Source organism: Lonchura striata, chromosome 1A (genome assembly GCF_050655825.1).
Source record: "Lonchura striata isolate lonStrDom1 chromosome 1A, ASM5065582v1, whole genome shotgun sequence".
Classification (NCBI taxonomy): domain Eukaryota; kingdom Metazoa; phylum Chordata; class Aves; order Passeriformes; family Estrildidae; genus Lonchura; species Lonchura striata.
In genome coordinates, this window is record NC_140741.1 from 37,751,232 (window position 1) to 37,765,468 (window position 14,237).

General features: G+C 39.0%; 1 protein-coding gene across 2 annotated transcripts in view; it reads right to left on the reverse strand.

Moving 5' to 3' along the window:
* The window catches only part of CAPZA2 (capping actin protein of muscle Z-line subunit alpha 2), a 31,949-nt gene extending 17,934 nt beyond the window's left edge, over positions 1-14,015 (reverse strand). Inside the window, exons 1-2 of one of the 2 annotated variants that reach the window (XM_031507924.3) lie at positions 13,967-14,015; positions 263-326 (exon numbers count right to left, since the gene is read on the reverse strand). In XM_031507924.3, coding sequence (XP_031363784.1) covers positions 263-326; positions 13,967-14,005 — 103 coding nt within the window. In that variant the 5' untranslated portion in view covers positions 14,006-14,015. Of the gene's footprint in view, positions 1-262; positions 387-13,966 lie in introns of those variants that run through there. The other variant, XM_077783440.2, reaches the window with a different exon arrangement.
* Between the last annotated feature and the right edge of the window lie 222 nt (positions 14,016-14,237).

The following is a 14,237-nucleotide window of genomic DNA, read 5'->3' on the forward strand; positions in this document are numbered from 1 at the left end:
AAGAAACCCTTGCAACTATTAATTCATGACTCATTCAAAACAAAGCTTGTTCTCACATCACAAAAAGTAGTAGTTCCCTTGTTTTGCATTTAAACTTCAAGCTGTCTTGTGACTGCAAAGCTTATCATGCCCAGCTACAAAACCACCCTTATAGCAAGGGAGCTGCAACAATATAAGCTACATGAAATTCAGGAGAATAATCAGCAATGCAATTTTGGATATAGATACTTTAAATAAAAGGGCAGAGCACACAGATACTCACCATTGAACACCTCATTGAATTCCCCAGGAGGAGCATGAATTATGAATTTTGCTGCTATACGCACCTTAAATACAAAAACAATCATGTCATTGTAGATACTTGCATTCATTCCTATTCAAAGCAGTTATGCATTATGGAGTTTTAACACCTCCATACAATTCAATAACTCCAACAATTTCATGAAATTGTACAGCTCCCACTGTTTCACATATTTGTTCACATTATTTCAACTACTTGGTATTTACTAAAAATACAGATGATAAAGTTCCACCTCTTCAAACAGAATAGAGATTATATGTGATGGAAGCAGATGGTCAAATTGAGTCATTCTTTTACAGGCAAACAGGAAAAGATGAATATAATAAATAAGATCAATAATATATTCACAATCAATGTCAGCTTGGGAAACAACACAAACCCCAAGAGAGCCAAAAACCATAATGAAGATGCATTTGATCTTCAAAGCTTCTCTTCCAATTTTACTACATATTATATGGTTCTATACTTTCCAAAAGGCCCACACGAACAGATTAAGCTTAGAAACACTGCGTAGACACTAAAGCTCATAATTTCACCTGCATCTACCTAGGACCTCTTAGTACCACAGTACCAGCAGATAAAGCTTAAAAAAACTCTTGAGATCTTAATTAGTAATTAATGGCCTTCAGCCACAACTTCTTGCAGAGCAAACATGGCATAAGCCACTATTTTCACTGAAAGTAGGCACACCTGTCCTGGCTTCCTGGCTTTCTCTCTCCTGCTTGCACAAGCCCTTGTACAACAGCACAATGAGCAAAATCAGGTAAGTTATTGCTCAGGTCCCTGAGCTGGTTCACTACACAGCTCCACAAAAGTGCTTGCAAAAAAACCACAAAAATACTTTTAAAATGTGAAACAACCCTTAAACTTCTCAACTATTACCTTACTTGCAGAATATCACTTAGTGGACACACTTTGATTCAATCTTTTTCCTCCTTGAACTGTTAAAGGCACCCATTATAAAAACAAACTAAATATTGGTTCCCTAACTTAATCTGGCAAAAATTCCTATCCTTTACAATTATCCAAGTTCACCAGACACTTAAAGCTCTCTTGCATCCTCAATATGGTGTCATTATTCAAATACAGGATACTACCAGAGTTTCCCTTTCCAACACCTTCTATGATGTATCTATGGAATGAAAAGCTGGAAGATTTAGTGCTTGGGAGCACTGTTTGAAATTAGGGTGTTTAAGAAGCACGCATTTAATGAAAAATATCTAAAAATAACCAAAGAACACATTTACACATTTCTTTGCATTTGAAACTACAAAAGAAATTCTCTGAGCATGCTAGAGCTCTTGAACTGACAAGAAAACAGCTTTCACAACTGAGGGTAGCAATATAGTCACTGTTTGGGCCCCTGCTTCTTGACATGGCCCAGATTTCAGACAAGGGTCTCCAGGAGAGGTGGTTCAAGTTAAAATGTCCTGGGAGAGCACTTAGCTGCCTCATTGGCAGTGTTGAACCTTCATGAGATCCCAAGTGACCAGCCCAGGCAGCTTTCAGATCATTAACAGAACACAACTATTCAGAGCTGGATAATGGAAAAGTTGTCAGTTCCCAACTTTCTAACCTAAATGCTGCATTTTGGATTGCAGGCAGCATTTGTCTGCTTCCTCAAGTACCTACCATCTCCTCTTTACTCCTACCAACTCCTCTTCCATGTAAACATGAATTTGCATTATACTGAGATAAATGCCACAAAGTTCAATCTTCAAAAAAGACACAGAGGCAAGAGGACCTTCTTCTATGGCTGCTTATTAAAGCAACTTAGATCAGCTCCTTTGAATTAAAAGAATGCAAACTTATCTGCGTTACACACATTATCTTAATCACCAATCCCCACACTCCTGTACCTCTTGCTGAAGTCAAGGCACCACACTCAGCTCAATGCTCAAGCCAAAGCAATATAAAGAATGCAAAACAAAGCTAACCTATATATTATTAAAGCACTTACAAAGAACAAGGGTAAGACAGGCTCCAAGGTTCTATCACCAGTGCATTTTATCAAATGACCAATAATGCTGCTTTTGGTTGGGGCAGAACTAATTCTCGTAACAGTTGCTGGTAGAAGACTGTGTTTTGGATTTGTGCTGAACACAGTGTTGATCACAGCTGTTTGTGCTGCTGCTGAGCAGGGCTTACACAGCCAAGGCCTTTTCTGCTGTTCATACTGACACACTGGCAAGGAAGCTGGGGGTGTGTGGGAGACTGGGAGGACACACAGCCAGAGCAGGTGACCTTGACTGACCAAGGGATATTCCACACCACACCAAATCATACCCAGTATATAAAGTGGGGGAAGAAGGAGGAAGGGTGGGAGATTTTTGGAGTGATGACATTTGACTTCCCAAGTCACCATTACATGTTATGGGGGACTCTGTTCTCCTACAGATGGCTGAATAGCTGCCTGCCCATGGGAAATACTGAATTAATTCCCTATTTAGCTTTGCTTGCATGCACAACTTTTGCTTTCCTTCTTAAATTATATTTACCTCAACCCATGAGTTTTCCTACTTTTACCCTTCCAATTCTCTCCCCAATCCCACTGGTGGGGCACTGACTGAGTGGCTGTGTGGGGCTTAGTGGCATGCCTGGGGTTAAACCATTACACCAATTAATAGGGTCCTGGATCAGCCCTGAAAAGCGAGTATTTAGTTGTGTGATTTCAGCATGACTATCAGTGGGCTGACTCCCAGCTCAAGATGAAGGAACAGCATTTCTTGATTCATTGACTTCATGTGAACAGGACTGCTTACCCCTGCCAAGGCCAGGTTAGCTCTGGGCAAGCAGAGAAACAAGACTTATAGACATCTGGAGTTGTGAAATAACAGGTCCATAAGTTTTAGGCAGGCAGCAGCTATAGAAGCAAAATTAAGCAAAACATGGGTGCCCAAACTGCACCCATGAATGGCCACATGCTTTAAACTGGTAACACCTGTAAGGTGAGACATTGGGTCTATACTAAAACTGGAGCACTACCTCATTTTCAGCTGTTTTGGTAATATAGATCTGGTTTTGCTTATTTTTTTCACTATCAGTAAAAACGATTCTTATAAAATTAGCTACACTATAAGTAATATTAATTCAAAAGCATTCAGATGTCCTCACGACAGACCAACCTAGACATTACTTTTTACAAACATTTTACAAGTAAATTAAATTTCTCACTGATAGTTTTTTGTGTGAAAATTCATCATAGATGAAACATTTTATAGAACAGATAGACAATCATGCACATTTGCAATGAATACCTCATCAAGTATAAAGTATATTCATGTTTACAAAAGCAAAAAAATCTAATGTGTTTTCAGAAGTTGAGAGTGTATCAGCTAGACACTGTATTTTGCTAACCTGCCTTTGTAAAGCCAATTTAAAAGTAATCCCATTTTCCTTCAGCAGTTAAACTGAATTAACTTCTCTGTGATGAGTATCTGATAAAGCCATTATTTCCCCAATTCATACATACAGAAAGCCCATATAAAAGAATTAAATCCAGTAGTCTCACTTAACACATTAGAATTGAAAAGCAGTTACAGATATATTGCCACTGAATTTTTGCAGAAATAAATGCTCTAAAGGAGGCTTCTGTTTTTCAAACCCAGACTGATACTGAAGGATAAATGAATGTACTTCCATAAGCCTCTATGAGATTAAGATCTCCCCCTTTTGGCAGCAAAAAGCCTCAGCTATCACTTGGGAAAGCACAATTAAAACAAAGGGGCACTCTGTATAAAATATGATGTTCACAGGCAACTAAAAAAAGATAAATTAAAAATGCACATAACCTGTAATATAAAGTGACAAGCAAAAAGTTAAACTGCTCTTTAGTCAAACTGAGATAGGAAGTTGTATCTGCTGAAAATAATTTTAAGAAAACCGATCAGGTGCATTTACAACCAATGCTGATTATTCAATGCGCCGAGGTGTCTAAAAATTGATTTGAGCAAGCCAAAACAGAAACATCATAATATCTTAAGAATCCAAACGACAAAACGTTTTTCCATTCAAGAGTACTTCACCCTTACACACAGTACAAGAAACTTAGGTATGTATCAGCAAGTAACAAAAAATTGCTACAGTTGAGTCTTCCTTTAGAAAACTCAAAGACATAAAACACCTGAAGTTTCTCCACTTATTACTGTAGTTACTCCCAAAACACTACCTAAAGTTTAAGATAGTGTTTTATTGATGTAGATTTGAGTCAGTTTTCAGCTTCAGGTCTTCAGAGTAGCAAGGAACTATAAACTTCAGACTTCACTAACCCAGAACATCTGATCACCAATGGTTTACTTCCACAATTCAAGTGAAGTCAAATGCTACCCCATTACATCAGTTAAAAGTTTATCAAATCTACAAGCATATTGATTTTATAAAGTAAACTATGTCAATTAAGGTAAAAATTCATACAGAGAAGCCTAGCAAAAGAGAAAAGGACAGGATTGATGTATGTGATGAATATTAGGCATTATGCCTAATTCTTTATTCTGCTAGGGATTAAAACAGTTGGTCTAGCAACAAATTCCTACACTCAGTTACAACAATATTTGCAGTTTTCAGACTACCCTAGCAAAGAGCAACGTAGTAATGTATAGAATAGTGGCAGTTATGCTAAATCTATTTTTTTCCATACTTCTGCCTTTACTTCACAATTTAATTTTTCTCAATGCATGATACCCATCAGGTACATGAGAGAAATCCTACTCTATCTTTTCCAGCCTAAGACATTCTGAAGTTTATTTTATTTTTAAGAAGTTAGAGATAGTGGCTTCAAATGCTCCGAGATCACTCTTCCTGTTCCTGCCACATGAGAAGTGACACTGGTTGGAGAAGCCCGACCTTGTGTGCTGTATGTGCCTATATATGGTCAAGGAGAAGTGTTCCCACTGCAGGGCTTCTCAGTGCCACTGTCAGCCCTGCCAAGGCAGCTCACTCCTTGGACTCTGCTAGGGTGCATCTAACAGTAAGAGACATTAAAACTCTCCCTCTTTCATTTTTCTTTCCCCCTTTTTAACTCGACTGAAGGACAGGTATTTCAGAGTTTTGTTTGCTAGGCACCCTGACAGCTCACTCCTTCAATCAACATCCATGCTGCACAGAAAAAACATGCTGATAAGTAGGATACTGTGAAACCATATACTTACCCTTATTCTTTCCTATATATCCCCTATTTCAAATTCAGAAATTCAGCTGTGAACTCGTTGCAGGAGGGAGACCCACCCCTTCCTTTACACTCCTAATAGGTTAAAGTTCACTGCTCCACAGCAGTGAAAATGAAATAGTGAAATAGATACTAAAAACCCCTTTTTACCTAAGAGAAAGTAAGAAGAGAGAGGGCATGCAAAAGATTCCCACAATAATTCCCACTCAAAGACAACTTTGTTGTTAATCACAGGGGAATAAAAAGAGCTTCCCAAAGTTACTTTTATTACTGTTACAGCAGGCTCAAAGCATTGTATATCATGCATTTGCATTCAGGATTCCTGAGGGTACCCTAGCTATCTTACAGCATACAATAAATCTCCCACTCAGAGAAACCTGTGTTTGGCAAAAAAAAGATAATGAGATATCTCACATCACATCTCTCTCTAGCAGAGACTAGAGAGCTCTGTTCTCAGTCATGCCTTCTGTATAGTTCTTGTTAAAAACCTGTCTGCAGGCAACTAAACAAATGGGTTTGTCCTGACCCAATTAAATTAGCTACAGGGTTTTCTCACAATTAGCTCATAGTCACATCAATAAATATTAACACAGACATCAGTTAAATGAGGCAAATTTGTATTCTCTCAAGTCTTTAAGTCACACTCAAATTAAGCGATACAGACTGTACTCACTGAAGTGATACTGGACATAACACTTACCTAGTTTTACTTAGTTCTGAGTTTCATTCAAACTTGTGATTTGAGTTCAGCTTGAGCTGTAACATTATTTTTCAATATGCAGCTTTATTTTTCCTTATAAAGCAAAACTTCTCTGACATCTACCACTCAAAATGAATTTTGCATTGACAATAAAACACATCAAGGAGCACAGTCTAAGGTTCAAATATTTGCAGGATACAATGTTTGGTGCTGTAGCCAAACATCAACATAGTTTTTGACTTTGTAAACCTTTTGGTGTTTCAAGAAAATGTAACTGGCTTCCCCTTTGGAGAGCCAGATATTCGGTAGTACTGGCTCCAATTGCTCATTAAATCTTTAGGTTAGATACTTCCCAGAATGTTACACCACTATTTTTACAAACTCCTATGTATCATCAGTGCTCATCTATTTCTGTGAGTATTCAGACAAGCAAATTGATCTAGCTAAAGGAAGGTGGCAAGAAGATAACAACCAATTTAGCTAAAAAAGAGCTTTAAATAATTATTATTGCTTCCTGCTGTTGACAGTTTAGTGAGGCTAAAAAGCCTTCAAACAGCTGGACAAGCTCCGAGAATTAAACTGTGAGAAAGGAATTACCCCATGTCAGCAGCAAACTGCCTTCACTGTATCTCATAAACCTCGCCATACCCACAGGTATAACTTCAAACAGCAAAACAGCATCCCAAAACATGCATCATTTCACATAAACATGGAACAAAGGCAACGACTCTGGTAGAGAGGGAATGAATATAAATGTAGTGCTGCAACTGCCTTCCTACCAAGCTCAACTGAAAATTCACTGCAGTAACCAGTTCACTTCTGCTTCTAGAAGAGCTAAGGAAAAACACTGTAAAAATGTGGTTCTGTGGCACAGGAAAGGAGGGGCACATTCCATACCTATGGCTTTGATTGAACAGACATTTCCTTAACTGTAATGCCTAAAGCTACACTGCATCTGGAGAACATGTGTTTGCCCCAAATGTTTTCAATACACAAGTATTTAAGAATATGTAACGGTACCAGCCCTTCACAGTGCTGCAAAAAGCAAATCTTACACAATGTGTGATAATTTAGCTTCATTCTTACCTGATGATCTGACTTCAATAATGAGATCTATTTTCACAAAAATAACCACTTTGAAAGGTAGTGGATGCTTCACTGTAGGACCTTTCAGCGGAAGAGTATCTAAATATCATAAAAGTCTCTATCTTAAAATCACTTTACACACCACATCATATTAGGAAAATTAAAAAAAACCCAAACTCCTGTAAGTTGGTGCGTCAGCCACAGATAGCAAAAAAGAATATGAAAGCAAAGGATGTTATTTGAGTAATACACAAGACTAACCATAAAAAAGTAAGAGAAGACGAATCTCCCCCATGTTATTCTGTAGTTATTCTTATTACTCCTAAGCATATAAAATTGGAAACCTTTTATTATATAGATATTTATACACAGCTATTTATATATATTTTTATAATGTATATATTTCTATACAACTATTTATAATTATATATATATATATACACAATTGTAGTCAAGCAACTGCATACTTAAGCTTATGGACCAGACAGACAACAGATAAACAACATAAAAAAAATTACTTCCTTGCAAAAAAATTATTTCCTTGCTGTCATTCACTGAAAAAGTAGTAAAATTTTACATTTCATGAAAAGCAGAAGCATTAAGTTTTATTTGAGATGTACATGGTAAAAGAAATTACTAACTAAGACTTCACAAAGAAACCAACAGTGTCATCTCCACATAAAAATCCAAGATGTCCTGTTACACGGATATGAATACACATGATCCTCAGTTGCAGCATCAAGGCCTCTCTTTCTCATCAGTCTTTACAAAGTGGTATCCACCGTAAGCTAAAAAGCACTTGGTCCATATTTGCAAAATATTCTTCTACTACAAAGCCCAAGCTTTTAAAGTGATTCTTCTTCCTACACTGAGATACTCCAAGGACATTAAGCCCACAGATTCAATAGCTGTGGCGAGAGAAAAGGAACGTAACAGACCTTGCTGAAAATGGATAGAATATGATACCACTGTAACTGTTTTCTGCCCCTGCCAATTCCAGCGTCTTACAATTCTCTCTCTAAGTTACCTATTCAAGGTTTTAATGCCTTCTGTCAAGCTAAGAAAGTACTGGAAGTATTTTACATTTCAGAAATTTGTTACTCAAGGATTAAAAAAGTTAATTGCTGCATGCTCAAAAGCCTGCTTTCATTTCTCAACAAGCACTTTAAACTCCTTTACATCCCACTTCCAGAGCCTGAAAATGAATAGTATACAGGGCTGTAAAAAATATATGGGTTTGCTAAATAATACAGCTAAAACCCTTTTCCTGTTCCTTTTTGACTGCCATAATTGAAACCAACTGAAAATAGAATTTCACAGCAGAACTGCAGGTTGAAGACTGTATTGGTAGAAGGTAGAACCATACCTATTATATCATAAAGTAATGTCTCCAGTTTCATCTCTGTATTTGCCAATAACTTGTCCTATTACTCTATTTTTGCTTCAATTTGTTTCTCTTATCTACTTGAGCTATGAGGTTTCCTAGGTAGCAAGCTTCTGCAAGAAGTTTTGAGAGTACAAAGACAGCAAGAAGGAGACCTGATGGTCCTCAGGCGCCACTACATTATCAATACCCAATACTCCCCAACATGGTAGAAGTCAAAATTCCCACAGGGTACCTGATTTCTTCAAACTAGTACTAAGGAAAAATATATGACCTGAAATCTTAGAAATCACTGATCTTTTATTTATAATAACAGGTTTCATTTGTATTCAAGCTGCAAGTAATTACTTTTCACTTGTCAAAACGACAAACAATTTGCTTTGCACAGTAATTCACTATGGAGGTACATGGTAAAAGACAAGCAGCACTGTACATAAGTTGCAACAATCATAAATTAGGATAAGTTTTTGACTGTGGGCTTAGACAAATCTTGCAACACCTCACCCAGAGGTACAGTCTCAGTTCCTAGAGACACCCAAAACTCAAAGGGCAAGTTCCTAAGCAACCTTATCTAAGCCAGCCCATTCTGACTAACCTCCATTTAAGTTTTTGACTGTGGGCTTAGACAAACCTTGCAACACCTCACCCAGAGGTACAGTCTCAGTTCCTAGAGACACCCAAAACTCAAAGGGCAAGTTCCTAAGCAACCTTATCTAAGCCAGCCCATTCTGACTAACCAGCATTTGAGTTACCTGCAGAAATTTCTTCCAGACAGTATGAGTGTAGAAGCAAACCAAGTAATTATTTGCAGTAACACATACAATATATGATCACTTCTTCAGACAGTGATTAATGGTTTCCCAAGGAAGTGATTCAAATATCTGTCCTTCAATCTCAATGGTATTGGTGTATTTTTAGTTAAAAAAAAAAAACCTAACTCAAGACAACATACTATCTTTACACACATTTTCATGTATATCCTGAGATGGACATAAAAATCTTAAATGTTGGAAGGCCTCCAACATTAAAAATTACATGTCAGTCTCTGAAAAGCACTCCTAACTTCCTCATTCTTACTAAAGAATTTCATCAAAATGTTATCAAGGATACTTGCAAGACTTAAAGTTTACTTTATAGATTACAGTGCAATTATACCCCAAAATGTTATTCAAATGCACCTCCTACTTATCTACAGTCTCCAAGTTTTATTTAACACAATTCTGAAAGTCAAAATGAATGATGTAGAGCACAGGAATTGCTTTAACACATGTAAATTAGAATAGTAACTTTTTTTTTTCCTGTCAAAATTTCTGCTAATGCTTTTGAAGCAGTTTTAGGAAAAAGGTTTATATTTGCATTGAGAAAAGTACCTGAGCCTTTCACATTGGTGGGCTTGTATACGTAACTGTAATCTGCTTCCAATGTATTATGCTCTAAAGACAACATTAGAGGCGAGAGATTCATTTTACTGGCATAAACTTTTCATTCCAAATCACTGACATAAGAAATGGGTTTTCCTCAATCTGACAAAACTACACTGCAGAGTTTAGTTTATGAGGTAAATTAGGTGTCAAAATCTACAAATTTAAGAACTTACAAAGTTACCCCATGCACCAGGAAATAACTGGAAGCCATCCAGGCTCACTTTGACAAATGGGACAACTTCCTCATTTTAAGTGAAGTTTTCTTCTAATCACACTGTTAAACCCCATCTTTCTGAATAAGTGAAACTACTGAGATATAAACTTAATGAAAGAGGTGTAGTTCCTTTTTCAAAAAATATATTTGACAATTCCCATATTTATTATGTTCAGCATTTTAAGGAATGCAAGAGCTAATTTAGTATTTAAAAAGTTCATGTGTTATCCCTTCCTCCCTGAAGACATCCTGATTTTCTGAGTCTGTATCTCAAGTCATACACAGCTATTTAACTCCTCTGCTTTGTAAATTCACATTAAAAACAAAATACCCCAACCAAACCTACAGAAAACACATCCCTTCAAGTCACCAAAAATGGACTAGAGAACACTAGTTTTATGATTTAAATAGTTTTTGTGCTGTTTTTCATTTGTGCCATTGTTTGTAAATTAGTATTTACGTTAGCAAATGCAACTTTTACAGTAAAATCAGTACCTTTCATTAATTATGGCCTACACTCATGTAGATAAATTGTACCTTTAATATTCCCACTAATATGCTAATTAAAATTTTTAATGCATATTTATTAGTTTTATGTAGCTACAGGTAAGAAAACCATTTCTAGAAAAAACAGAATAAAATTGAAATGCAAAAAATGGTTACTAGACTTTCACAGAACTACAAATATCCTGCACACATGAATAGGTTTTGCATTCAAAACTTGTTAAGTGATGATGCAATATCTATAGGAAGGGTGCAGAAGTGATGACTTTGGTGTTTGAGAGTTCAGGGCTTCAAGATTTCCACCTCTTGCACCCCATTTTTAAATAAACTGAATCAATAAACAAACAAATGTATATTATTCAACATACCTAAAAACTTCTGAACTTTCAGTGAACTATGTGAATAACACAACTACAAAATACTGTGGATCACAAAGGCTGTCTTTTAGCACTGGAAAATCGCTGGATGCTGAAACCAGTAAATTTCACTGGCAATGGTCCAACTTCAGAACTTTGGATCCACAGAAATCTCACACACCTTATTTGCTACAAATAGTCCTCGTATTGTTGCAATGATGCAACACTCATTGCATCACTGAAAGAAAAACAAGTCTGCAAAAATCTCTTTAAAAATGGGAATCTGAAGAACAAAACTGAGCTCAAAACTGTCTTGAATATTGAAATGCTCTTTCTGGCTCTTATCCTTCCTTGGTTTTAAATATTATTTACCTGAATTGTAACAATCTGGTTTGCCACTATTTCAATTATGCCCCTTTCTATATTCTCAATTACGCTAAACACTGCCAGTTTCAAACTTGAATTATGCTACAGCTAAACACAGTCATCTTAAATCCAGCAATAGTAAGGTACATGGAACTGCTTACTGCCTTTGCAACACTTAAAATCTTTTGACTAAACACGAAGTAAGATATGAATCAAAGACCTTTCTGAACTTGTCCTATCATTACATCACTCTATTTCTTATTTGTGCTCATACATCATTACAAGTCTGAGAAAAAAAACAATTCTGTTACTTGTTTCACCTTTTTTCCTCCTTGAGTCTGAGGAGTTTCAGGGTTCTAGTTATGTCTCTACTGAAATTATCTACAAAACTACATCACCACCATGATGTGCATCAGCCTTCAACATTATCAGTTCTGTGTCATGGAAGGAAAATATATAAAGGAGCAATGTGATTTATTTCTCATGAAAATTAATGTTTGCCTCTTTGCATCTACTCCGGCATTTATTTATAGTCCTAACTGGATGAGTGAGAAGGGTGTGTCTGTCAAATGCCATCCAGCTGTGATTTTTTTTAAGCTAAGTAAAATTGAAAATAACATTTTTGTTATTTTGGTACTCAAAAAATGTTACTCAAAATAACATTTTTGTTGTACAATGATGGCAAAACTTAATGCATCAGAAATAAAATCTTAAGGTATCACATGTATATTTTCCATGAATTTGCAGTGTTACCCATTGTTGGTTTCTTAGCCAATAAAATATACTCTTAGGCTTGGAAAATTCCACTCGTACAATCAATTTTATATGGGACTGATAGAGAAATCAATTTAAATTTACAATGGATGAGTGTTCATTCTATTCACTTATACCAAGCCAGGCAGAGTCTCTGCACTCATTTTTGGAGAAAAGAAAAAACTAAATCTGTGAGCGGAAGAAAGTTCCCAACTTAACTCCATCAGCCACAAAAGCACAGGCAGTGCTGCCAAGATCACACAGAGACAAGATAAAACTGCCATTCTGTCTTTTATTATTTGACAGGACAAGAAGCAATGGGCGTAAAATGACACATAGGAGGTGCCATCTGAGCACAAGGAAACACTTTTTCACTGCAAAAGTGACTGAGCATTGCCACAGGTTGTCCAAGGAGGCTATGGAGTCTGCATCCCTAGAGAGTTGCAAAAGCCACCTGCACACAGTACTGGGCAAACTGCTCTAGATGACTCTAAAATATGATATCCAAGGATCCCTTCCAATCTTAACCATTCAGTAGTAACAAGATAACTTGTAGTTAAAGTATTTTTAGCATACCTTCTGGAACAATGTACTTGATTAGTGTTACTTCTATTTTCTATAAGGGGTTAGAAAAAATGCAATTACCACTTGTACTTCTCGATCACCTGTATCAACACAGAGGTGGCCTTGAAATGTGATTTAAGCAGAGGAAGGCAGAGTCTTCAAACCTCTTGGGAAGAGAATAGCGAGATCTAGTTGCTATGCACTCCTAGGCATATCAGTGCATCTCTGCTTATAAAACAGGGTCAAACAGAAAACCTGTCTTACTGTAACCACTTAGATATTTTAGACATCCTTCTAAATTCAAATAAGTTTGAATTATCATTTTTGATGCCGTCCACATTTGAGTCATCTCACAGCTTCCACAGACATGAAAATGTAAGTTTTTAAAGTGGAAAGTGAGCAAGAGCACGCGTTATATAAAGGCAGAAGCAGTGCACCATGTACACAAAACACCACACCCTAGCTTGGAAACAGGCAGCTGCTGTGAAGCTGGATCCCCCAGAGGATGACAAGGAGCAGTGATAATTGAGGTCTCACAAAACATCCTGCTCCTTTTGAGATTTTTCTGGAAAAAAATCTGCTTTAAATTTGAGTTTCCGACTGCCACGAGAAGAGGACATGGTACATCTCTAACACAGTCCCTCTGCTCCTTGACCTCACACTTCCCCAATTACTGCCTCCTGGCAGGAAGCAAAACAGCCTTCCTCACCCCCACAGCTCCTTCCTCTCGTCAATGACATGTATCCCCTCTCCCCCGGAGCCCGCGGGGCTGCCTGCGGACGGCCGGCGGGCAGGGGCACGGCGCCTCGGGAACGGGAAGTGGAGGTGGGGGAAGGGAAAGCCCTTCCGCGGCCCTGCTGCCTCTCCCCACGGCCCCGCGCCCCGCACGCCGGGCGGGGGCGGCCGCGGGCAGCGGCCGGGGGAGCGCCGAGCGGCCGCCGCCCCCGCCGGGCCCCGGCGCCGCCCCCGCCCGACCCGCACCGTACAAGGCGCGGCGGGAGATGCGGCCGGGCCCGGCCTCCACCTCGCCCGCCCCGCCGGCGGCCGGGCCCGGCTGCGCGGCCACGCTCCGGCAGCAGCCCCGCCGGCTCGGAGGGACGGAGGACAGCAGGGCGGCGCGGCTCGGCACAACCTAGCCAGCCATCCCTACCTTCTCCTCGTCGGACAGCTGCTCCTCCAGGTCCGCCATCTTCCCGTCCGGCTGCGCCCGCCCCCTCCCGCTCCTCCTTCCCGGCAGGAAGGGCGGGGCCCGCGCGCGCTCCCGGCGGGGGCGGCGCCTTGTGCGCGCGCGCGGCGGGCGGGGACCCCGGGGCGGAGGGGAGCGCTGGGAATGGGGAATGGGGACCCCGGGGCGGAGGGGAGCGCTGGGAATGGGGAATGGGGACCCCGGGGCGGAGGGGAGCGCTGGGAATGGGGAATGG